This window comes from Periophthalmus magnuspinnatus, chromosome 9 (assembly GCF_009829125.3).
Source record: "Periophthalmus magnuspinnatus isolate fPerMag1 chromosome 9, fPerMag1.2.pri, whole genome shotgun sequence".
NCBI lineage: Eukaryota > Metazoa > Chordata > Actinopteri > Gobiiformes > Gobiidae > Periophthalmus > Periophthalmus magnuspinnatus.
The window spans coordinates 3,128,739-3,155,020 of NC_047134.1; the positions used below are offsets into that span (position 1 = coordinate 3,128,739).

General features: G+C 44.6%; 1 protein-coding gene and 1 long non-coding RNA gene across 4 annotated transcripts; one reads left to right on the forward strand and one right to left on the reverse strand.

Annotated features, from left to right (window-relative positions):
* Nucleotides 1-5,043: 5,043 nt before the first annotated feature.
* Nucleotides 5,044-25,390, forward strand: ptrh1 (peptidyl-tRNA hydrolase 1 homolog). 3 transcript variants are annotated; one of them, XR_008648821.1, is made up of 6 exons: nt 5,050-5,639; nt 6,149-6,368; nt 6,710-6,809; nt 7,637-7,682; nt 8,024-8,368; nt 25,247-25,390. XR_008648821.1 is itself a non-coding variant. In XM_055224432.1 (6 exons), the coding sequence occupies exons 1-5, from the start codon at nt 5,457-5,459 to the stop codon at nt 8,309-8,311; spliced, it is 837 nt and encodes a 278-aa protein (XP_055080407.1). In that variant the 5' UTR covers nt 5,050-5,456; the 3' UTR covers nt 8,312; nt 25,193-25,241. The 3 variants fall into 3 exon arrangements, 2 of the variants coding, with proteins under 2 accessions (XP_033828862.2, XP_055080407.1); XM_055224432.1 differs by lacking the exon at nt 25,247-25,390 and adding an exon at nt 25,193-25,241 and having other exon boundaries at nt 8,024-8,312; XM_033972971.2 differs by lacking the exon at nt 25,247-25,390 and having other exon boundaries at nt 5,044-5,639; nt 8,024-8,572.
* LOC129456543 (uncharacterized) lies at nt 18,568-19,574 on the reverse strand. The gene is made up of 3 exons (XR_008648822.1): nt 19,490-19,574; nt 18,702-18,980; nt 18,568-18,635 (listed from the first exon to the last, which is right to left on the reverse strand). It is a non-coding gene; the product is annotated as an uncharacterized LOC129456543 (long non-coding RNA).
* Nucleotides 25,391-26,282: the final 892 nt, after the last annotated feature.

The window sequence follows — 26,282 nt, forward strand, 5'->3', positions numbered from 1 at the left end:
AAAGCAGAGGGTTGGTCATTAGAGTCTGAGCAGAGATATGAACTTTGACCTGAGTCTATAAAGTGAAATGTATTTCCAAAGACAAAATAAAGCAGCAGTGAACATGGAGAATATAAAGGAGAGGAGGAGACAAACATGTGGACAATTCAAATCACTGCTTTAGAGAAGAGCTGAGAAAAACGTCAAAACAAACCTTAACATGACATTTAAAAAACACTTCATGTTTCAAACTGATGTAATGTTGGTGATGTGCTTCAGGCTGACGTTGCGTGTTTCAAACTGACATTATGTGTTTCAGTCTGATGTCTTGTGTTTCAGTCTAATGTCGTATGTTTCAGTCTGATGTCATGTGTTTCAGTCTGATGTCTTGTGTTTCAGTCTGATGTCTTGTGTTTCAGTCTGATGTCGTGTGTTTCAGTCTGATGTTGTGTGTTTCAGTCTGATGTCATGTGTTTCAGTCTGATTTCACATGTTTCAGTCTGATGTCGTGGGTTTCAGTCTGATGTCGTGTGTTTCAGTCTGATGTCGTGTGTTTCAGTCTGATGTCGTGTGTTTCAGTCTGATTTCACATGTTTCAGTCTGATGTCATGTTTCAGTCTGATGTCATGTTTTTCAGTATGATGTCATGTTTCAGTCTGATGTCGTGTGTTTCAGTCTGATGTCGTGTGTTTCAGTCTGATGTTGTGTGTTTCAGTCTGATGTCATGTGTTTCAGTCTGATTTCACATGTTTCAGTCTGATGTCGTGTGTTTCAGTCTGATGTCGTGTGTTTCAGTCTGATGTCGTGTGTTTCAGTCTGATGTCGCGTGTTTCAGTCTGATGTCATGTTTCAGTCTGATGTCATGTTTTTCAGTATGATGTCATGTTTCAGTCTGATGTCGTGTGTTTCAGTCTGATGTTGTGTGTTTCAGTCTGATGTCATGTGTTTCAGTCTGATTTCACATGTTTCAGTCTGATGTCATGTTTCAGTCTGATGTCATGTTTTTCAGTATGATGTCATGTTTCAGTCTGATGTCGTATGTTTCAGTCTGATGTCTTGTGTTTCAGTCTGATGTCGTGTTTTTCAGTATGATGTCATGTTTCAGTCTGATGTCGTATGTTTCAGTCTGATGTCTTGTGTTTCAGTCTGATGTCGTGTGTTTCAGTCTGATGTCGTGTGTTTCAGTCTGATTTCACATGTTTCAGTCTGATGTCATGTTTCAGTCTGATGTCGTGTGTTTCAGTCTGATGTCGTGTGTTTCAGTCTGATGTTGTGTGTTTCAGTCTGATGTCGCGTGTTTCAGTCTGATGTCGCGTGTTTCAGTCTGATGTCGTGTGTTTTAGACTGGACCATGCTGAAGCTGTGAGGGTAACACCAGGACTCAGAAAGTGTAAGTTTTGAGAAACTCCATTTGAAACAGACACTTATTTAAATGGATAAATGGTCCAAGGACCTCACATAGAATATATATTGTTGTGTGGCCTCAGACTGTGAGGTCCACAGCTGTGTCCATGACTGAATCCAGAGTTCTTCTTAAAGCAGATCCTGAAGAGTCCAGTCTGGAGTTGTGGAACTGCACTCATGTTTCAGCTCAAACACAACAGTGATCTTCATTCTTCTTCTGAAGACAGTGGATTTAAACCAATCCCCTGTTCTCCTCTGAGCTCCTCTGCTGCCTCCTCCTCATCACTAGAACAACAACAGACAGAAGGACAGAAGCTGTGAACAAGCTCCTAAAACACAGAGCCACATGTCTCTGTGTGCACCAAGCCCCATCAGAACTACTGCTGCTGGAGCAAAGGAGGAGCAAAGGAGGAGCAAAGGAGGAGCAAAGGAGGAGCAAAGGAGGAGCAAAGGAGGAGCAAAGGAGGAGCAAAGGAGGGGGAAAGGAGGAGCCCTAGAGCCACACTGACACAGGCACAGCTGTTGGACACAGGTCTACACACAAGCACAACTGACTGTGGGTTCATATAGAGACATTTTAAAGGAGAAAGTCTGTGTCATGGAGCACAGAGGAGTGTAGGAGGAGCACAGGAGGAGCACAGAGGAGTGTAGGAGGAGCACAGGAGGAGCACAGAGGAGTGTAGGAGGAGCACAGGAGGAGCACAGAGGAGTGTAGAATGTGTGGAGTGACGTCAGAGACTGGAGCTGCACTTTGTCACTGCAGCAACAAACTCAAGTTTTACACTGAAAATAATCTGAAATAGATGTGAGGCTGAAACTAAAGGAAATATAGAGGAAATATAGAGCTGATGCAAAAGAAACATGATCCAAATATAAGACTGACATGATTCACAAATAAAATCGTCATAATAAAAATACATTCATCATAAATAATTGACTTTAAATCCATCTTTCATGAATTAAATCTGTGTCTCCACGTGGGACTAACTGCTGCTGTGTTGTGTCTTCTCTCCATCAGATTTCTGTGATCTCACTCTGGATCCAAACACAGCTCAGATAAAACTCAAACTGTCTGACAACAACAAGAAGGTGACACTTGTGACAGAGGAGCAGCCGTATCCAGATCATCAGGACAGATTTGAGATCTACCCTCAGATTCTGTGTTCCACTGGTCTGACTGGTCGCTGTTACTGGGAGGTCCAGTGGAGTGGATGGGTTTATATATCAGTGTCTTACAAAAGAATCAGAAGGAAAGGAGACAACTGTGGGTTTGGATACAATGATCAGTCCTGGAGTCTGAACTGTTCTGAAGGTGGTTTCTCTGTTCTTCATAATCACAAACGCACCCAACTCCCAAACCCTGGTCCTCCTCTTCTGGGACAGTCTCAGTGTTTGTGGACTGTCCTGCTGGCTCTCTGTCCTTCTACACAGTCTCCTTTATTTTGACTTCAACTGACAAGATATTTTAGGTTTTATTTCCTCTCAAAGACAAACTGCACACACATGTCATATAGTAGTAGTAGTAGCAGCAGTAGCAGTATCACATGAATAAATCTACTTGAGTAAAATCAGAATCAGTCGGGGGTTTTTTTGCTTTTATTTGTATAATATTGTTTGTTCAAATTCTGAACGTGTTAAAAATAAACCCTCAGTCTTTTCAGCAGGTCTCACACAATCATAAAAAAATGCTTTTACTTTTGAGTCCAGTTCAAAAATGTAGTGGAGTAGAAAGTACAGATACTGCTCTCAAATGTACTCAAGTAAAAGTATAGTATAGTAAGTCAAGTAAGAAATCATAACCCATTGGTTTTGACAAGGTAACTGTTGTTGTCGATGTCTTTAGGCTCATAGAAACTCCTTTCCACTCTTTTGCTGCCTCCACGACCCGGCACCAGATAAAACAGAACAAAATGAAAAAAAAAAAAAAATGGAAAGACCAAATATACAAAGTTTTTACCATCAATAAACATTTTTTCCTGCCTTATTTTATCAAGAGCTTTGCTAAAGGATTATTAAACAAATTTCCGACCTACAAGAGTGACAAAGTGAGATGAGCAAAACAAAATGTATCTGATTTTTAAGTCAAGCTTCATATCTTACCCCAATGGCAAATTTAATAATGTGTTTCTTCTGTTTGCTGCCTCACGAGCTCCTGGTAAATCATTTTTATCGTGGGACTTGGGTGTAGAATGAACAGACCAGACACCAGCAGCTCCAAAAAATAATGTGGGGATTTTTATTTCCCTACTGTCCCCAGCAGGAGAACAGCATTTATTTTGGTTTGATTTGGCTTTCTCTAAAACAGTCAATTTATTTCAGGATTCACAGTCTTTTCCAGTCTCTTTATAATAATGAGAAGTTTATCTTTCAAAATTAATAATAAAAAACAAAGGACTAAAGACGACAGTAGTGGGCCTATCCTATAACAAAACAGAGAATAAACACTACTTAATTTACATTTCACGTAGCTCAGTCTTTCCCTACGTGAGCCGTTAGTTCTCTTTAGTCCTGGTTTAGACCTGTTAGTCTTGGGTTAGACCTCGTTAATCCTATGTTAGACCTCATTAGTCCGGGGTTAGACCTCATTAGTCCTGGGTTAGACCTCATTAGTCCTGGGTTAGACCTCGTTAGTCCTGGGTTAGACCTCGTTAGTCCTGGGTTAGACATTGTAATCCTGGTTTAGACCTGTTAGTCTTGGGTTAGACCTCATTAGTCCTGGGTTAGACCTGTTAGTCTTGGGTTAGACCTCGTTAGTCCTGGGTCAGACCTGTTAGTCTTGGATTAGGCCTCGTTAGTCCTGGGTTAGACCTTGTTAGTCCTTGGTTAGACCTGCTAGTCTGGGTTAGACCTCATTAGGCCTGGGTTAGACCTCGTTACTCCTGGGTTAGACCTCGTAATCCTGGTTTAGACCTGTTAGTCTTGGGTTAGACCTCGTTAATCCTGGGTTAGACCTCATTAGTCCTGGATTAGACCTCGTTAGTTTTGGGTTAAACCTCGTCAATCTTGGGTTAGACCTGTTAGTCTTGGATTAGACTTTGTTAGTCCTTGGTTAGACCTGCTAGTCTGGGTTAGACCTCATTAGGCCTGGGTTAGACCTCGTTACTCCTGGGTTAGACCTCGTAATCCTGGTTTAGACCTGTTACTCTTGGGTTAGACCTCATTAGTCCTGGATTAGACCTCGTTAGTCTTGGGTTAAACCTTGTCAATCCTGGGTTAGACCTGTTAGTCTTGGATTAGACCTTGTTAGTCCTGGGTTAGACCTGTTAGTCTTGGATTAGACCTCATTAGTCTTGGATTAGACTTTGTTAGTCTTGGGTTAGACCTCGTTAATCCTGGTTTAAACCTCGTTAGTCTTGGGTTAGGCCTCATTAGTCCTGGGTTAGACCTGTTAGTCTTGGGTTAGACCTCGTTAGTCCTGGATCAGACCTTGTTAGTCTTGGATCAAACCTCGTTAGTCCTGGGGTAGACCTAGTTAGTCCTGGATTAGTCCTGCTTGCTCTGTTTCCTCTTATATTCTTTCCATTTACATTGATTTGTAACTTAAAAGACTTTATGCTCATGTTTATTTAACTGTATTTTCCTATTCAAACTGTATTGACCTTTACTCTCCTGAACAGTAGATGGCGCTGCAGATTTACAAACGCGGCTCCAGAGGTCAGAGTTCAGTCCAACATGGCGCTGATCACAACAACATGACCACACGACATTTACAGCTGGATACGACACTTTTTTAGGATTAAAATTTACATATTGTCATATTTTGGAAACTTTAAACTAACGCGGATGGACTGATGTGTCTCTGCGCTTTTGGCTGATTTTAGCTCACAAAAATATCTGTCAGAGATTAGACCAGAGTATTTAACCAGAGGAAAATGTCTCTTTCTTTCATCTAGAAATACTTAAATCATGACATATTGATGCTCCACTGTCACTTTATTAAATACAAGTGTACAGCTCGATACTAACCCCGCACAGATGACAGGAGATTACAGGAGATTGCGTCAGTGAACAGCCGCAGAAAAACGTCAATTCTGTCTATTTAAAGTTGATAAAATGTTGTTTATCGCGGCCGAATGACAGGTCTGTTGATAGTTCGCCGTGTTTGTCGTCGTTTATCGCAGTTGTTGAAGGATATGGTCTTTTTCGTGGTGAACTTTAACACAATGCGCCGAGTTTTGAGGCGAGTTCTGCTGAGTCCGCCCTTCACCACAGCCATGGAGACAGAGGCTCTGCACACGGACACCAGGAGGAAAATGGTTAGAAATCTGTTTAAATATCATCCTTATATGTTTTTGTCATATTTATAATGCACTTTTGTATATTTTGGTCCATAATAATCCTCTGCAATGATGTTAAGGTAACTTTGATTCAGGTGAATACCACAGTCAAAGCCCTGTTTTGACTGTTATGTTTTAATAATGTATTATTTAAGCTTAGATTATTCTCTTTTCAAAATAGAATATCTGCTTTTTCTCATTGTTTGTGCCTTTTGCTATGTGGTCTGTAGAAATGCGAAACACACAGCTCGAGGGATTTACAACCTGGAACTTGTAAAAGGACTTAATCAGGACCGAACCTTGACGTAGCCCGAACTAAACCAGGACTAAGGCCAGGACTAAGGCCAGGACTAAGGCCAGGACTAAGGCCAGGACTAAGGCCAGGACTAAGGCCAGGACTAAGGCCAGGACTAAGGCCAGGACTAAGGCCAGGACTAAGGCCAGGACTAAGGCCAGGACTATACTAGTGACCTGTTCTGTGTGTTCAGGTGGTGGGCCTGGGTAACCCTGGTATGGACGGCACCAGGCACAATGTGGGCCGTGCTGTGCTGGACTGTCTGGCGGTGCGTTTAGGGGCGTCGGGACGTTGGAGAGGAGACCGTCAGCTGAGCTCAGAGCTCATCGTGTGTGACCTGGATGGAGGCAGAGTGATTCTGCTCAAACCCAAACTCCTGATGAACGTGAATGGAGCTGCTGTCGCCAAAGCAGGTGAGATCAGGGGGCGGGGCAAGTGATCTGGTCTATAGCTGCGTTTCAGATGACATCACGACAGATGGAGCAGCTAAAATGAATCTTGTTGAAATGCAGATTTGTGATATAATGCAGTGAGTTCATGGATGGAGTCACTGTTGAAAATGATCAGGTTCAACATTTGAGGAGTACATTTTTTAAATATTTGAATAAAAGTATAGTTTAATCAGTGATGAGGAGCTGAGACGGGGGGAGGGGTGAGTGGCATCTGTCAGAGGAGGGCTGCAGTCATGGGGAATCAGCCCGTTATTCACCTGCCCTGTCTCACCTGTCCTGACACCTGTCGTCTGTGTGTGCAGTGCAGAAGTTTGGCGTGAGGCCAGAGGACGTGCTTTTGGTTCATGATGAACTGGACAAACCTTTGGGGAAGATCGCTGTGAAACTGGGAGGAAGTGCCAGGTAACGCACCTGAAGCACCTGACGCCCAAATAAGGACTGTGACTCCAGAGCCGCTCAGCAGTAAATATTCAACGAGATTAAATCATTCAAATAAAACTCTGCTCACTCACATAAATGCAAACGACACGCATAATAAGCCTTTTTCACTTGTGTATTTTGCCTCTTTATTTGAAGCTGCACTATACCAAAAGACGAAGTTCAAATCTCAACTGGACAAAGCTTCTTCAGTTCAGAACTGAAGAAGTGTCTTGGATGAGCATCGAAACATCTTCACTCCTACAACGATTTTTCCAGTTGACAGATTTGAACTTTTTTGCGATGGATCAAACCTGGACGACAGACAAAGCTGCACTATGTCACTTTTCTGGGGGAGGGTCCAGCATTGTCTCCATGGAGATGTTGTTGCTTTGGCACGGTAGTCTCGTCCATCTCTGTGCAGACCAGCAGGCCGAGGTCAGATCTGTGGAGACATGATCTTGTTCACAATGAGAATGTGTGTTTGTCGAGGTATTTTTGAGCAATAGAAACACCTATTTGAATTAATACAAAATGGACCAGTTTAATGCCATACTGCGGAAAATCCCACCAACCATCTATAGGTGTCTGAGAAAGATATGTGTCTATAATGTGAACGAACAGATGTGAAATATGGGACCAACCTCGCAAACTCCAAAACCTAAATTCAGACAAAGCAATAACATCTCTATGGCAACAAGCAGGTGACAGACCCGCACCTGAAATGTTCCATAGTCCAGCTTTAATAATGGCATCATCTTAAATGTCAGACTAAGATAAGCACCACTGATTTTGCTGTATCTTGTTCACAGAGGCCACAATGGCGTGCGCTCCTGCGTCGACTGCCTCAACACTGACGTAAGACTCATTCTCTGTTTCATATATTTTTATTGATGTGCAAACAAATATAGGACATTTACACAGCAAATGTACACACACCTGTTCATTTTATGTAGCAGAAACTAAATCTTAAAAAGATAAAATAAATAAATCACACAAATCTTGAGTGAATAGATGAATATGAAGAGCATCACACAATAAATAATACAAATATAAATTATAAATAAAAATATAAATGATAATGAAAATAAAAGGGGGGGTTGTGTATGGAATTATGGAGCAAAAAAAAAACCCTCACTAGTGCTTTGCAGGGGGCGTCATTAGGCTTTATAAATGAGAGCAGACTGCTCCTCTTCCAGGTGATGCGTCGCGTCCGTGTGGGAATCGGGCGTCCCTCAGGACACACCTCTGTGGACAGACATGTTCTGGGACGCTTCAGTCCAGACCAGAGGAAAGTCCTGGACTCGGTCCTGGTCCAGAGCGTGGACCTGCTGCTCAGCCTGCTCTCACCACCTGGGGGAGCTGCAGACGCACACCAGCAGGCTAAACAGAAGAAACAAACTAAACAAACTAAAGGACAAACAGAGGAGAAACTGCAACCAGAGGGACAAGAAGACAGAGCAGAGACGGCCACTCCACAGACGTGACCTTACACCCGGAAATTGCCCTCCAGAGACAGTAAAGTCTTCAAGTGCCTAGAACAAGTTGAACTACTCATTTTACAGTTAAACACTTAAGTTTGGCCATTTTGTTGGTTTAAAATTTCACTTCCTGGTTGGAAATAATGTCATTACACTAGGGAATTTCATCTGTTACCAAGCAACCGTACTGTACACTGAATCAAAACACCTCTAATGTCACAGATTATTATGTGACAAATAAAACGTCTTCATTTTGTTTAAATAATCATTTAAGTATCATAAAAATGTGTTTCTTGTGTAAATTGTGCCAAACTATATAGAATTCTCATTATCAGTGTGACGTCATCCGTGTGATGTCATCAGTGTGACGTCATCAGTGTGGGACTCTCTACTTCATGTCGTTTTCCACATATTTTCATATTATCTTTACAAACTGCTTCCTGATTTGTCCCAATTTGAGAATCATCAGAACCTCAGACTGTAAGGCTCCTTTCTGCCGCACTGCAAAAACACAAATACACCTGTGGTTCCAAGTGCAGGTCCAGAGATTTCTCAGAGTCAGTTTGAGGCTAGGTGTTATAGGGGCCAATTTGGAGCCCAGTCCCATATTTGGAATTTTGAATAAAAATATAACAACCAAAGAGCCAATCCACAGTAAGGCTGATAAAGGAAGCGCCACTTCCCGCACACGCTGCTGGTTTAGCAGGGAGCGGGCGCTTAGCAACGCTGTCAATCAGACCTGTTGCTAACGCTAGTGGGAGCGAGCTCGGGAAAGAATGTGCCTGATTTGTTCGTTAGGTTCGTATCTTTACTTATGACACAATAGAGAAATAAAACCCCAGGATCATATAGAGCGGTTTAATTTAATTTAAGACCAAAATGATGAGTCTGACAGCAGCAGGTACAAAGAGAGGGGACACAGTTTTTGAATAAAGTGAACTGGAGCCAGAGTTGATGGAGCTGGAAGCACACCCATGGCAAGGAAAGGCAAGTTTATTTGCATAGCACAATTCATACACAAGTTAATTCAAAGTGCTTTACAGAATAAGAGAGACATTAAAATCACAATACAACAAATCAGAACATAAATAATCATCACAAAATGAACATTAAAAGAGAAGAGGAAGAATACAACCCTTTCAGTCATATGCAGCTAAACAGAACCGTTTTGAGCCTGGATTTAAACATTGTCTAAGTAGAGGCCTGTCTCACATCTTCAGGAAGACTGTTCCAGGTTTTAGTGGCAGAAAACAAACACTGCTTCCCCTGGTTTAGTCCTGGTTCTGGGCACCAGCAGGAGGCCGGTCCCTGAAGTCCTCAGAGTGTGAGATGGTTCATGTGGCTCTAACATGTTGGAGATGTACTTTGATGCTAGGCCATGGAGAGACTTGTTCACAAGCAGAGCTACTTTAAAGTCTATTCTCTGAGCCACAGGAGCCAGAGACCTGAGCACAGGACTTTCAGTGGGTATGGAAAGTATTCAGACCCCCTTAAAGTTTTCACTCTGTTATATTGCAGCCATTTGCTAAAATCATTTAAAATTTAGTTTTTTTCCTCATTAATGTGCACACAACACCATATTGACAGAGAAACACAAAATTGTTGAAATTTTTGCGAATTAAATATCACACGGCCACAAGATCCTTTTTTCAGTATTTAGTAGAATCACCTTTTGAGCTAATACAGCCATGAGTCTTTTGGGGAATGATGCAACAAGTCCAGAGCACTCTGGAGAAGGTTTTCGTCCAGGATACCCCTGTACTTGGTCGCATTCATCTTTCCTTTGATTGCAACCAGTTGTCCTGTCCCTGCAGCTGAAAAACATCTCCACAGTATGATGCTGTCACCATCATGCTTCACTGTTGTATTGGACAGGTGATGAGCAGTGCCTGGTTTTCTCCACACTGCTTAGAATTAAGGCCAAAAAGTTTCATCTTGGTCTCATTAGACCAGAGACTCTTATTGCTCACTATCTTGGAGTCCTTCAGGTGTCTTTTGCAAACTCCATGTGGGCTTTCATGTGTCTTGCACTGAGGAGAGGCATCAATATGTCATATTTCTGTCAGGCCACTCTGCCATAAAGGCCCGACTGGTTGAGGACTGCAGCAATGGTTGACTTTCTAGAACTTTCTCTCATCTCCCGACTGCATCTCTGGAGCTCAGCCACAGTCATCTTTAGGTTCTTCTTTACCTCTCTCACCAAGGCTCTTCTCCCCCAGTTGTTCAGTTTGGCCGGACGGCCAGCTCAAGGAAGGGTTCTGGTCGTCTCAAACATCTTCCATTTAAGGATTATGGAGGCCACTGTGCTCTTAGGAACCTTAAGTGCAGCAGACATTTTTTTTGTAACCTTGACAAGATCTGTGCCTAGACACAATTGTGTCTCTGAGCTCTTCAGGCAGTTCCTTTGACCTCATGATTCTCATTTGCTCTGACCTGCACTGTGAGCTGTAAGGTCTTATATAGACAGGTGTGTAAACACAGCTGGGCTCTAATGAAGGTGTAGAACCATCTCAAGAATGATCAGAAGCACAAATATATGAGGGTCACAGCAAAGGGTCTGAATACTTAAGGCCATGTGATATTTCAGTTTTTTCTTTTTAAATAAATCTGCAAACATTTCAACAATTTCATGTTTCTCTGTCAATATGGGGTGTTGTGTGCACATTAATGAGAAAAAAATGAACTTAAACGATTTTAGCAAATGGCTGCAATATAACAAAGAGTGAAACATTCTGAATTCTGTGCTGGTCTGAATACTTTCTGTACTCACTGTACCCAAGTCTGAAACACAGGACATCAGTCTGAAACACAGTCAGTCTGAACTTTATGATGATTTTTGTTTTGATGTGGATATGCCCAGTAAAAAACATAAACAAGGTCAATAAATCTCTGGCCTGGCCTCCAGCTCAGTTTCAATCTTTGTGTTGAAGATACACTGAAACATTCAAGAATCCTCAATCTTTTCTGTAAAAATGATTTAATTCACACACAAATCTTTTCAGAGAAATTAGTTGGTCACATTGATGACAATGTCCTTCATTTTTGAGAACTCTGTTGAACGTATGTAGCATCTCTGCTATTAGGCAGAAGAAAACAAGCTACTGAACCAGTTTTAGGTTTGAAGGAGTGACGAATGATATGTATAAGAGCCACAGTCAAGGTAACTTAAATGGAAAAACCTTTTTTTTTAAATAAGCATGTAACATATAACATGTAGCAAATTACTTTGTTTGTATAAGGAACCTTTAAAACAGCTTTTAGACTGTTTCAGTCTTAACTTTTCAGTTTAAGTTCAAATAAAATGTTTGGTTAAGTTTTTTTTTTTCTTTGTTTCATTCTATTTTTCTTTAAGAGACTGGCCATTACTTTAAAGTGTTTTAGTTGTGAATCTAATTTTATTGGCTTATTTTTCGGTTTAAGCTCTATTTTAAGTTCAGTGTATTCACCCTGTGCACTTTTCAAATCAATTTTGTAATGTTAAGTTTACACCATGTGCCCCTTTAAAGTTTACAAAACTGTCAGAAATCCAAAAATAAAAGTATTGACTAAAAAGCAGAAATGAAAACAGCTTTTTCTAAATATCCATTAGCTTAGCAAATCCTTTCAATGTCCTTTAGCAACGTGTCCCGTTGGTGCCAGTGCTCCTTTAATGTCTCTGGGATGCACACGGTGTGGAGACAGGACCACGTGGTGTGGACACAGGACCACGTGGTGTGGACACAGGACCGCGTGGTGTGGAGACAGGACCGCGTGGTGTGGAGACAGGACCGCGTGGTGTGGAGACAGGACCGCGTGGTGTGGAGACAGGACCACGTGGTGTGGACACAGGACCGCGTGGTGTGGACACAGGACAGCGTGGTCTGGACACAGGACCGCGTGGTCTGGACACAGGACCACGTGCTGCTCTATGTGGAGTCATTTGTACCGCGCTCCCAGGGTCAGCTCGCCAACTGTATCTCAGTGGAAGTTCAGAATCCCGAACCTTCTCCCGGGAAGAACAAACCCTGACCTGCAGGACAGGCCACAAAAAAAGAATCATTTTAGTCCATTTAGTAAAAAATAAAACTACTCTAAATGAAAGCGGAGACACCTTACGTGGCTATGTTACTTTATAAAAACTCAAAATGGCAGCTGCTCTGCACTACTAAAGTGTACAATATTCTTTCTTAAAACACAATAACAAAAGCCACAAATTACTTCCCCTCCCTGAACCGCCACCTTAACGTGGTGGAGGGGTTTGAGTGCCCGAATGATCCTGGGAGCTATGTTGTCTGAGGCTTCATGCCCCTGGTAGGGTCACCCATGGCAAACAGGTCCTGGGGGACGGGTCTGACTAAGAGCGGTTCAGAAGACCCATATGATGAGTAGTATATCAAGGCCAGTTACGTCGCCCGGACTGGCTTTACCGGGGCCCCACCCTGGAGTCAGGCCACGTGTTGGAGTTCACCCCGGTGAACGAGAGGGTCGCGTCCCTGCGCCTTTGGGTCGGGGACAGGTCTCTCACTGTTGTGTCTGCCTACGGGCCAAACAGCAGTGTGGAGTACCCGGCCTTCTTAGAGTCCCTGGTAGGGGTAATAGACAGTGCACCAACCGGGGACTCCATTGTTCTCCTGGGGGACTTCAACGCCCATGTGGGTAATTACAGTGACACTTGGAGGAACGGCCTTCCCGACCTGATCCAAAGTGGTGTTTTGTTATTGGACTTCTGTGCCAGTCACCGTTTGTCCATAACGAACACCATGTTCGAGCACAAGGGTGTCCATCAGTGCACATGGCACCAGGACACCCTAGGTCAGAGGTCAATGATCGACTTGTCATCTGATCTCCAACCGCGTGTCTTGGACACTCGGGTGAAGAGAGGGGCTGAGCTGTCAACTGATCACCACCTGGTGGTGAGTTGGATCCACTGGCGGAGGAGGAAGCCGGACAGACCTGGCAGACCCAAGCGTATTGTGAGGGTCTCCTGGGAACGTCTGGCGGAGCCCTCTGTCAGGGGGGTCTTCAACTCACACCTCCGGGAGAGTTTCTTCCCGATCCCGGGGGAGGCTGGGGGCATGGACTCTGAGTGGGCCATGTTCTCCACCTCTATTGTCGATGCGGCTGCTCGTAGCTGTGGTCGTAAGGTCTGCGGTGCTTGTCGCGGCGGCAATCCCCGAACCCGGTGGAGGACACTGGAAGTAAGGGATGCCGTCAAGCTGAAGAAGGAGTCCTATCAAGCCTTGTTGGCTCGTGGGACTCTTGAGGCAGCTGATGAGTACCGGCGGGCCAAGTGTGCCGCGGCTCGGGCAGTCACAGAGGCAAAAACTTGGGGTTGGAAGGAGTTCAGGGAGGCCATGGAGGAGGCATCAAAGAGATTCTGGCAAACTGTCCGACACCTCAGGAGGGGGAAGCAGTGCTTCACCAACACTGTTTACAGTGTGGGTGGAGAGCTGCTCTCCTCTACTGAGGATGTTGTCGGGCGGTGGAAGGAATACTCTGAGGATCTCCTCAATCCCACCGTCACGTCTTCCGAGGAGGAAGCAGAGACTGGGGACTCTGAGGCGGACTCATCCATCACCCTGGCTTAAGTCACTGAGGTGGTTGGCAAGCTCCTCGGTGGCAAGGCTCCAGGGGTGGACGAGATCTGTCCTGAGTACCTTAAGTCTCTGGATGTTGTGGGGCTGTCTTGGCTGACACGTCTCTGCAACATCGCGTGGCGATCGGGGACAGTACCTGTGGAATGGCAGACCGGGGTGGTGGTCCCTCTGTATAAGAAGGGGGACTGGAGGGTGTGTTCCAATTACAGGGGAATCACACTCCTCAGCCTTCCCGGTAAGGTCTATTCCAGGGTACTGGAGAGGAGAATCCGACCGATAGTCAGACCTCGGATTCAGGAGGAGCAGTGTAGTTTTCGTCCTGGTCGTGGAACACTGGACCAGCTTTATATTCTCCATCGGGTCCTTGAGGGTTCATGGGAGTTTGCCCAACCAGTCCACATATGTTTTGTGGATTTGGAGAAGGCATTCGACCGTGTCCCTCGTGGTGTCCTTTGGGGGGTGCACTGGGAGTATGGGGTCCGGGGCTCTTTGCTAAGGGCTGTCCGGTCCCTGTATGACCGGAGCAGGAGCTGTGTTCGCATTGCTAGCAGTAAGTCAGACCTGTTCCTGGTGCATGTTGGACTCCGCCAGGGCTGCCCTTTGTCACCGTTTCTGTTCATTATATTTATGGACAGAATTTCTAGGCGCAGCCAGGGGCCGGAGGGGGTCTGGTTTGGGAACCACAGGATTTCATCTCTGCTGTTTGCAGATGATGTTGTCCTGATGGCTTCATCGAGCCAGGACCTGCAGCAGGCACTGGGGCGGTTTGCAGCCGAGTGTGAAGCGGCTGGGATGAAAATCAGCTTCTCCAAATCCGAGGCCATGGTTCTCGACCGGAAAAAGGTGGTTTGCCCTCTCCGGGTGGGTGGACAGTCTCTGCCTAAAGTGGAGGAGTTCAAGTAACTCTGGGTCTTGTTCAGGAGTGAGGGAAGGATGTAGCGTGAGCTTGACAGGCGGATTGGTGCAGCGTCTGCAGTGATGCGGTCTCTGTATCAGTCCATTGTGGTAAAGAAGGAGCTGAGTTGAAAGGCAAAGCTCTCAATTTACCGTCAATCTACGTTCCTACCCTCACCTATGGTCATGAGCTCTGGGTAATGACCGAAAGGATGAGATCGCGGATACAAGCGGCCGAAATGGGTTTCCGGGCGCACTCTTAGGGATACGGTGAGGAGCTGGAGGACGTGTCCGGGGTGAGGGAAGTCTGGGAGTCCTTGCTTAGACTGCTGCCCCCACAACCCGGCCGGGGGCTTACACTTACACTGTCTGAACCATCCAACAAAAATGCGATGTGCACTGGTCGTTCAGACTCTGGTAAGACGCCAAGAGATGAGTAACAAATCAAACCCATCACATGCACATGTGGAGCTCACCAGGCCCGTCCTCTTCAAAGTTAATTTCTTTTACCATAGACTTTTGGAAAAATTCAAATATCCATTACATGGTTGTTTTAAGTTAAAAAAAACACATTTAAAACTCTAAAATGTCAATACACAGTTCATAAAATTTCAAAAGCAGAGTTTAACATGATACATCTTGAGGTGATTAGTTAGTACATAGTTGATTAGCCCTGAGCAAGCTTTTTCAAGCTTCGAATATACTTTTTTGTAACGTCTATGGAGTGGGTGGTTACTGCTGAGCTGCATGAGGCTACATCAGTCTATGTCCCTGCAGCAGACGGATGTGGTTCTTTTGAAACTGTTATTTTGAAGAATCTCTGAGCACAGACCATTGTACATGGTGATGCTCTTGCACTGCTTTGGAATAGTTGACTCACAAACCTGAGACATTGTTATCATTATCCATAATACAATACTTAGATCATTAAGGCTCTCAAACGATGAAGAGAATGTGGTACAACTCGGAGGAAGCAAGTTCTGTGCAGTAAACTGAACAACTATTATACTTCTGTGACATTTGAGAATAACTCACTAAACTAAACCAACACATTACTGTATTTTGTAATTTTCTGCCCCAGGAAGATGATCTAGAAATCCCAAACAGTAACATAGTTTAACAATGTTATGCAATTACACACTAAATACAAAAGAGCACGGCTTTAAGAGTTTACTTTTAAAGACTTTCCATTACTGGGGTTAAATGCCATTAACAATCCAAGAGAGGAGTTAACTGCATACGCACTGTGTAAACTGTAGGGATATATTAATGAGAAAAAAATCAGGAGAAAACATGAAGGAAGAGCCTTCTGTCAACATGTCCCTCTGGTTCTTGTATTTACACTGTTTTTTTAAAGATTATTTTAATACACATAATATGGTTTATTTATACTAAACCAGGGCTAAACCAAGTCTAGTCTATGTCTAAACCAGGTCTAAACTGGGTCTACTCTGGATCTAAAGCTCCAGTACCTTGCAGTAGTAGTAGTACATTGGAAGGATGTAAAGGAGCTTCAACAGTAGAATGAGCAGGACTCTGATGATCAGGTCTGAGACTGGAGCTGCAAGACAAAAGACCCAGATCAGTCCAGACCAAGACCAGGATGAGGATCAAGGCAAGGATCAAGTTTGTGTCACCCGGACATGACCCTGTGTGACCCCTGACCCTCACATGACCCTGTGTGACCCATGACCCTCACATGGCCCTGTGTGACACTCACATGACCCTATGTGACCCCTGACCCTCACATGACCCTGTGTGACACTCACATGACCCTATGGGACCCCTGACCCACAAATGACCTGTGACCCTCAGAGGACCCTTTGTGACCCCTGACACACACATGACCCTGTGTGACCCTCACATGACCCTATGTGACCTTCACATGACACTGTATGCCCCCTGACCTTCACATTACCCTGTGTGACCCCTGACCCTCAGATGACCCTGTGTGACCCTCATATGACCCTGTGTGACCCCTGACCCTCAGATGACCTTGTGTGACCCTCACATGACCCTGTGTGACCCTCACATGACCCTGTGTGACCCCTGACCCTCACATGAGGCTGTTGCTGGACGTACCTCCCAGAGAGAGCTAGAGGCTGGGGCTCTGAGAGGAGAAGCTGTGGTTGAACACATGCAGGTGGTAAACACAGGTGTAGTTTCCTTTGTGGGCGGGGCCAGTGTCAGAGAACAGGAAGTGTGCAGAGTGATTGACAGCAGGAAGTGTGTCATTCTGAGCGAGGGGCGCAGTGGGAGAGAGGAGCTGGAAGGAGCCTCCCGGATACTGTGGCTCCACAGAGCATTGGACCATGAACTCTGACCCCAGCAGCACCCGGACCCCCTGTGGCAGGGCCTCGGAAACCCCATCAGACACAGACAGAGAGATGACTGGATGATTCAGTAAGTCTGTGGAGAGAGATGATTGGACAGTGAAGAGGAGTGTGACGCAAAAGAGTGTGTGTGACGTAAAGGAGTGTGTGTGACGTAAAGGAGTGTGTGTAATGCCGAGAGATGTGTGTGACACAGAGGAGTGTGTGTGACGCAGAGTGTGTGTGACCCAGAGGAGTGTGTGTGTGACGCACAGGAGTGTGTGTGACGCAGAGGAGTGTGTGTGACACAGAAGAGTGTGTGTGACACAGAGGAGTGTGTGTGACGCAGAGGAGTGTGTGACGCAGAGGAGTGTGTGACACACAGGAGTGTGTGTGACGCAGAGGAGTGTGTGACGCAGAGGAGTGTGTGAGACGCAGATGAGTGTGTGAGACGCAGATGAGTGTGTGAGACGCAGAGGAGTGTGTGTGAGGCAGAGGAGTGTGTGTGATGCAGAGGAGTGTGTGTGACGCAGAGGAGTGTGTGACGCAGATGAGTGTGTGAGACGCAGAGGAGTGTGTGTGACGCAGAGGAGTGTGTGATGCAGAGGAGTGTGTGACGCAGAGGAGTGTGTGTGATGCAGGGAGTGTGTATGACGCAGAGGAGTGTATGAGACACAGAGGAGTGTGTGTGATGCAGAGGAGTGTGTGTGACACAGAGGAGTGTGTGACGCAGAGGAGTGTGTGACGCAGAGCAGTGTGTGTGACGCAGAGGAGTGTGTGTGATGCAGAGGAGTGTGTGTGATGCAGAGGAGTGTGTGTGACACAGAGGAGTGTGTGATGCAGAGGAGTGTATGAGACACAGAAGAGTGTGTGACGCAGAGGAGTATGTGTGACGCAGAGGAGTGTATGAGACACAGAGGAGTGTGTGTGATGCAGAGGAGTGTGTGACTCAGAGGAGTGTATGAAACACAGGAGTGTGTGTGACGCAGAGGAGTTTGTGTGACGCAGAGGAGTTTGTGTGACACAGGAGTATATGAGACACAGAGGAGTGTGTGTGACGCAGAGGAGTGTGTGTGACACAGGAGTGTATGAGACACAGAGGAGTGTGTGAGACACAGAGGAGCTCACGTTGATCTAAATTCTAATTGGATGTCACACATTTTACACCTGACAGTTTTCTGGAGCAATTATAAAAAAACATCTGAGAAACATAAAAATGTGAGATCAGATTTTTACCTGAACACTTCACCTCCAGACCCAAGGAAGAGGAGGATGAATCATCAACACATTCTCTCACTGCAGACTCCTCAACACAGTCAGAATCGACCTCCCACACTGGACTCTCTGGAAAATCATCTCTCATTTCTCCATAAACAGCAGAGCCACAGTCCAGGTCTCTGCACACAGCAGATATGTCCTCCAGGACCCAGGGTCCAAAGAGTTCAAAGAGTTCAAAGAGTTCAGAGGGCACCGCCCGTCTCCACTCTCCTCTGTGTCTCAGCTCCACAGTCCCAGCACAGTGACTGGCCCCTCCCACCAGCCTGAGCTCTGAACAGACAAGAGACAGAGTGAGACCCGCCCCTTTACCTGAGCAGTGAGGCCCCGCCCCTTTACCTGAGCAGGTGAGGTTGACAGCGGCTCCAGAGGAGCAGGTCTCTGAGCCGGAGCGGGGACAGTCTATCAGAGCAGACTCATGGCCCTCACAGTGGAACCTCTGCTTCAGAGGAGAGAGCGCCCCCTGGAGGAGAGAAGGAGCCCCACAGCCCAGCTCCCTGCACAGCACCTCTGCCCCCTGCTGGTCCAAGGCCCCTTCACAGACCCAGGTCCAGGACTGGTCCCAGATCTGCACTGATCCTGAGCACAGACTGGGCCCCGAGACCAGACGCACCGAGTCTGTGGACACACATGTGTGACATCATCGCTCTGAGCCAATAGGACACACACAGGGCTGTGACATCACCGCTCTGACACTTGGTGCAGTCCTCCTGTTTATTCCTGGTTTAGTCCTGGTTCAGTTCTGGTTCAGGTCTGGTTCATAGACCTGAACATGACAGACTTGAGCCTAAACTGGGTACTTTGCTGCTGACAGAGCTAATCCTGCATCAGCAGATTTAATCATGTTTTTATCATCATGTCACTCTGGGTTTCAGACTTTAGTCGCCGTTTCTCTGTGATCACAGACTGTTTTTGGAGAGGTTCAAAACTCACACACTTGGACTCGTATCTGTCGCTCTCTGTGTGCACCAGGACTGTCCTCCTCATGTCCAGAGCACACACACAGAGGACACGGCCTCTCTGTGTGAGGACACACACCCTCTGTATGTGTGTGTGTCTATGTGCTGAGAGAGAGACTAGAAAAAATCTGAGAAACATAAAAATGTGAGATCATGTGAGATTTTTACCTGAACACTTCACCTCCACACCTGAGGAAGAGGAGAATGAACCATTGACACATTCTCTCACTGCAGACGTCTTCACACAGTCAGAATCGACCTCCCACACTGGACTCTCTGGAAAATCATCTCTCATTTCTCCATAAACAGCAGAGCCACAGTCCAGGTCTCTGCACACAGCAGCTATGTGCTCCAGGACCCAGAGTTCAGAGGGCTCCACCCGTCTCCACTCTCCTCTGTGTCTCACCTCCACAGTCCCAGCACAGCGACTGGCCCCTCCCACCAGCCTGAGCTCTGAACAGACAAGAGACAGAGTGAGCCCCACCCCTTTACCTGAGCAGTGAAGCCCCGCCACACCCAGGATAAAACAAAAATTCAATTTTGTGAACTGGACATAAGTTTTAGAGCAGGGATACCCAAAGTGGGGCCCACAGGCCAAACTTGACCCTACAGTGGGTCTAATTTGGCCCAGTCCCGTCTACTTCCTCATTTTCAAAAGTACAGTGGGAGGGAGCGCATTCAGTTACCAAGCTCCTGTGCTATGGAATCAACTCCCTGCTGATGTTAAACAGGCCCCCACAGTCTCTGTATTTAAGACCAGGCTTAAAACCTTCCTCTTCGGTATAGACCAGGTTACATAGTGAGGGAGTTAGGGACATTAAAACCCGGGATAAGATAGGCTGCAGTAGGAGTAACTAGCTGGGGGAAGTATGGCAACCTGAGCACTATCCTCTGCTTTGTGCTATTTTCTCATCAGCAATGCTATTCACATGTTGTCCCCTGTCCCACTCCCCCTGTGGAGTGTATCTCTTTCAGATGCCCCGATGACAGCTGGACCCTCTCCTCCTCCCCGCCTGGCCCTCCTCCTCCCGCCTCCCTCTCCTCCTCGCCCTCTCATCCTCCTTGCCCTTTTTCCTGTTGTTTTGTTTTTTGTGTGTAGGCAGCACAGTGGCTGAGTGGCAACACTCATGCCTCACAGCAAGAAGGTTTGGTTCGATCCCCGGGTCGCCCAGGCCTTTCTGTGTGGAGTTTTTCATGTTTCTCCCCGTGTCTGGATGGGTTTCCTCCGGGTACTCCGGTTTCCCCCATCAACCAAAACATGAACGCCCTTCGAGACAACTGTTGTTGTGATTTTGGGCGTTACAAAAATAAAAATGAATGAATGTTAGCTCCTCCCTTCAGACACATACAGTATAAGGCAATCTGAGAAGAACTAAAGAAGTAATCTGACCAAACTGAGGAAGCTGCTGGGATCAGTGGTCAAACGTCTTCACTCTAAATCTTCTTTCCATTGACACAATAGAATTTTTCTTTTGCTCTGGATCCCACCTGGACGACTGAGGGATTACACAGACACTGTGGCAGAGTGGTTCTCCTGTGTCCTCCCTCTCACCAGGAGGTTGTGGGTTACACTCCTGATCTGAGTGGAGTGTGCATGTTCTCCCTGTGTTACTGTGGCAGAGTGGTTATCCTGGTGTGTGTCTTTACCTGAGCTGTTGTCTTCTGCCAGGAGCCCTGCACACACAAAAGTCATGTCACAAAATGGTGGTTGTTGGTCACATGTGTTTGATTTCAGAAATACTTTAATAGTAATTAAATACACATTTAAGTGCTGAGACAGTTTCAGACACACACGAGCCTGTTCTCCTAAGACTGAAGTAGCTGCAGTGTGGGGCCAAAAGAACACTTTGACAAATAAGCAGTGGTGGAAGAAGTACTCCATCTTGTTACTTAAGTAAAAGCAGACACCAAAGCAAACAAATACTCAAGTATTCTATGTTGCTCCTCTCTGTCCAAGGCAAGTTCTTTGTTTTGTGCCTTGTTCAATCACAATGGCAGTAAAACTAATTCTGAAACTGATATGAGGAAAGGTCCTGTATCACACAAAATGGATTAATGTGAGCTGTAAACTCAAGTAAAAGTAAAAGTGTCACAAGAAAAAAAACTTTATAGAGAGCCATGTAGTGTCATGTATCACCTGTAAACATTCAAAGACTCTTTGAGATAAGAACAAGTCACTAAAGATTAAAAGAACACACGCATTCAACCTGATTCAGAAACAAAGTTATGGAATGAACCCTTACCGTTAACCCTAAAGCCCTAACCCCTAACCCCTAAACTCTGACCATAACCCTAGGCACTGCAGTGAAAAGAGTTATTTCACGGAGTCATCTGGACAACGACCAGGATCCACAACAGTAATTAATAATTGATTTAAGAAATAGTTTAACCAGCTCATGAAGTCAGTTTGAAAAGCAGAAAAGGCCAGATATCTGTTTGCAAAGGATGAATGTGATGGAAATTAAATGCTTTGAAATGTTTCATAGTAAGTCTGTCATGTTTTATAGTAAGTCCATGTTAAAGTTTAGTGTGGAAAAGGAGCAGATCACATCAAACGGCTCCTTCTGCTCCATTTCTGCTCCATCTCGTATGTTTCACTTTATGACACTGTTTTTAAATACATGTGCTTTCATATTTTTAGGGACTAAATCAAAGACAAAGAAGTCTCACTTACTCAAAGTGTAGACGGACCAGACCAGGATGAGGGCTCCGAGGGCCATAACCAGGACCGAACCAGGACCGAACCAGAACCAAAACAGGACTGAACCAGGATCGAACCAGGACCGAACCAGGACCAAAACAGGACTGAACCAGGACCAAACCAGCACCGAACCAGGTCTAAACCAAGTCTAAACCAGGTCTAAATCAAGTCTAAAGCTCTAAACCAGGCCTGAACTAAACCAGCACTGAGACGTGTTTGAGCGTTTCCTGTTTTTAGCACATTCTTATCTGTTCATCGTTTGTGGTTTTGTTGCTAAAACTAAATATCGCCACAATCTGAGGTTTTTTATGACCAAAATATGTGTTTGAATGTTCACATTTTAAAACTGACTAAACTAAACCAGTGAGGAGCGATGTCCAGTGTGTCTATGGACAGATGTCTCCCACCGTCAGTCTCTGTGTTTGGACCATTTCATTTTCTCATTGACTTTATATTTATTATTATTGTCACTGCTCTATGTTGCTCCTCTCTGTTCAAGGCAAGTTCTTTGTTTTATGCCTTGTTCACTCACAATAGTAGTAAAATTAATCCTGAAACTGATGTGAGGAAAGGTCCTTTATTACACAAAATGGAGCTGTAAGCCATGTTATAATGTTACCACCTGAAAAACAAACCTGGAGTTGTGTTTTATAACCCTTTTTATTAGTCTGTTTACATCCCCAATGCTCAAAATGCTCTGTTCCACCTCGTGATGTCATGAAGTGGCAGTTTTCAAGTTAACAGCTCCTTTTCCTTTTAGTTCAATAGAGATTTGCAAGTCTGGGGTTGAAATCATCCAAATGATTCTAATGAAGGTCTGTGGAGTTTAAAAACACACACTTCCTGTATTACCACATGACATCACAAGGTGGAAGAGAGTGTTTTCTGTTTGAAAGAAGAAGAACATCATAACATAGATCAGACAATAGCATAACATGGACCTTTAATCTACTCAATCTGGACCATCTGAGCTGGAAACGACCAGACCAGGATTAGACCAGGATCAGACCAGGACTATAACAGGACTAAACCAAGAACAGACCGGGACTATAACAGGACTAAACCAAGAACAGACCGGGACTATAACAGGACTAAACCAAGAACAGACCAGGTCTATAAGAGGACTAAACCAAGAACAGACCGGGACTATACCAGGACTAAACCAAGAACAGACCGGGACTATAACAGGACTAAAGCAAGAACAGACCGGGACTATAAGAGGACTAAACCAAGAACAGACCGGGACTATAAGAGGACTAAACCAAGAACAGACCGGGACTATAACAGGACTAAACCAAGAACAGACCGGGTCTATAACAGGACTAAACCAAGAACAGACCGGGACTATAACAGGACTAAACCAAGAACAGACCGGGACTATAACAGGACTAAACCAAGAACAGACCGGGACTATAACAGGACTAAACCAAGAACAGACCGGGACTATAAGAGGACTAAACCAAGAACAGACCGGGACTATAAGAGGACTAAACCAAGAACAGACCGGGACTATAAGAGGACTAAACCAAGAACAGACCGGGACTATAAGAGGACTAAACCAAGAACAGACCGGGACTATAACAGGACTAAACCAAGAACAGACCGGGACTATAACAGGACTAAACCAAGAACAGACCAGGTCTATAAGAGGACTAAACCAAGAACAGACCGGGACTATAACAGGACTAAACCAAGAACAGACCGGGACTATAAGAGGACTAAACCAAGAACAGACCGGGACTATAACAGGACTAAACCAAGAACAGACCAGGTCTATAAGAGGACTAAACCAAGAACAGACCGGGACTATAACAGGACTAAACCAAGAACAGACCAGGTCTATAAGAGGACTAAACCAAGAACAGACCGGGACTATAACAGGACTAAACCAAGAACAGACCGGGACTATAAGAGGACTAAACCAAGAACAGACCGGGACTATAACAGGACTAAACCAAGAACAGACCGGGACTATAAGAGGACTAAACCAAGAACAGACCGGGACTATAACAGGACTAAACCAAGAACAGACCGGGACTATAACAGGACTAAACCAAGAACAGACCAGGTCTATAAGAGGACTAAACCAAGAACAGACCGGGACTATAACAGGACTAAACCAAGAACAGACCGGGACTATAACAGGACTAAACCAAGAACAGACCGGGACTATAACAGGACTAAACCAAGAACAGACCAGGTCTATAAGAGGACTAAACCAAGAACAGACCGGGACTATAACAGGACTAAACCAAGAACAGACCGGGACTATAACAGGACTAAACCAAGAACAGACCGGGACTATAACAGGACTAAACCAAGAACAGACCGGGACTATAACAGGACTAAACCAAGAACAGACCGGGACTATAACAGGACTAAACCAAGAACAGACCGGGACTATAACAGGACTAAACCAAGAACAGACCGGGACTATAACACGACTGTAACAGGAGTTAGACTAGGCCTGTAGGTCAGCTAAAACAGTAGGCCTGTATCTATTCAGGGAGAGCTGATATGACAGGGGCCAAATTCGGCCCATTTGCCCATGTTTTATTTTGATCTTTTTCAGTATGAATGCACAAGGGCCGTGTGCTCCGTGTGCTCTGAAGTCTGTTCTTTAATGAGGAACCTGACGTGCAGCGGAACCACAGGACTAACGTTTGGATGGGGCATTTCTCAGGCTTCACAGTTTGAGTCTGGTCTTAACCTGCGACTGCGAGGTAGGGTCAAATACATGTGAATGTAAAATCAAAAACATCACCAGATTCCATTTACCTTTAAGACCTGGGTAGTCCTGGTTAGTCCTGTGTAGCATGTATGCTATTGGGCAGAGGAAACAAGCTACTGGAGTAATTATAGTTTGGAAGGAGTGATGAAAAGCCACAGTCAAGTTCACTTTAAATGGAAAATGCAGTTTTAATAAACAGTAAACAGACAAACATGTAACAAATTACTGGCACTTAGTTTGTAAAAAGCACCTTTAAAACACCTTTTATATTGTTTCAATCTTAACTTTTCAGTTTAAGTTCAAATAAAAGGTTTGTTTTTGTTTGTTTTTTCTTTAAGTTTCAATCTATTTTTAATCCAAGATGGCTGCTGCTGCAACAGGCCCGCTTGTTCAACTCTGACAATCCACCACACATCTGCCGGCGCTCCACAGACGTGACCTTACACCCGGAAATGGACCCGACCTGCAGAGACAGTAAAGTCTTAAAGAACAGGTTGAACTACTCATTTTACTAAAACAGTTAAACACTTGTTTGGCCATTTTGTTGGTTTAAAATTTCACTTCCTGGTTGGAAATAATGTCATTACACTGGGGAATTTCATCTGTTACCAAGCAACCGTACTGTACACTGAATCAAAACACCTCTAATGTCACAGATTATTATGTGACAAATAAAACATCTTCATTTTGTTTAAATAATCATTTAAGTATCATAAAAATGTGTTTCTTGTGTAAATTGTGCCTAACTTTTGACAGAATTCTCCCAATGTGATGTCATCAGTGTGGGACTCTCTACTTCGTGTCATTTTCCACATATTTTTCAACTGTTTCTTGATTTGTGTAAAACTATAATTTATATTTACAACACTTGTTATTCCACCAGATTAGGTCAGAATTTGAGAATCATCAGAATCTGTCAGATTATTATATCAGAGTTATATGGAGTTTTATAGAGTTAAATCGAGCTGTACAACGTTATACAGAGTTATATAGTGTTATATTAGGCTCCGCCCTCCATCTGAGATTATGACATCATCAGATTCTAGGATATAAATGACAGGAAATGCCATTAAAAATAAATTCAATCTGTCTTTTTTTTTTTTTTTTTTTTTTTAGTTTTCCAAAAACATTTGATCTACAGAAGGTCAAATAAATAACATCTCTACAACTACGACTTACTATAGCGATGGTGGGAGGAGCTGACGGGCTGATGTGAGCTGATGTGGCATTCTAACTTCTGTCACTCTGCCCCAGGGCAGCTGTGGCTACAGAGTGTGGAGACCATGAAGACTGCACCAAACTGTAAAGTGAGAGTATTAATATTGATATTAATATTGATATTATTAATATTTATTAATATTATTAATATTAGGCCTGTGCCTGGGACACTGTCCCGGTGAGGGACTCATTAAAACCTCGTCCAGTTTTCATCACAACCACTTCAAATTTGGCTAAATCTCACAAAACCCAATTAAAGATTATCAATTACATTTTGAATATCACTTTGGGTGTGGTCAAAGTGAATTTTC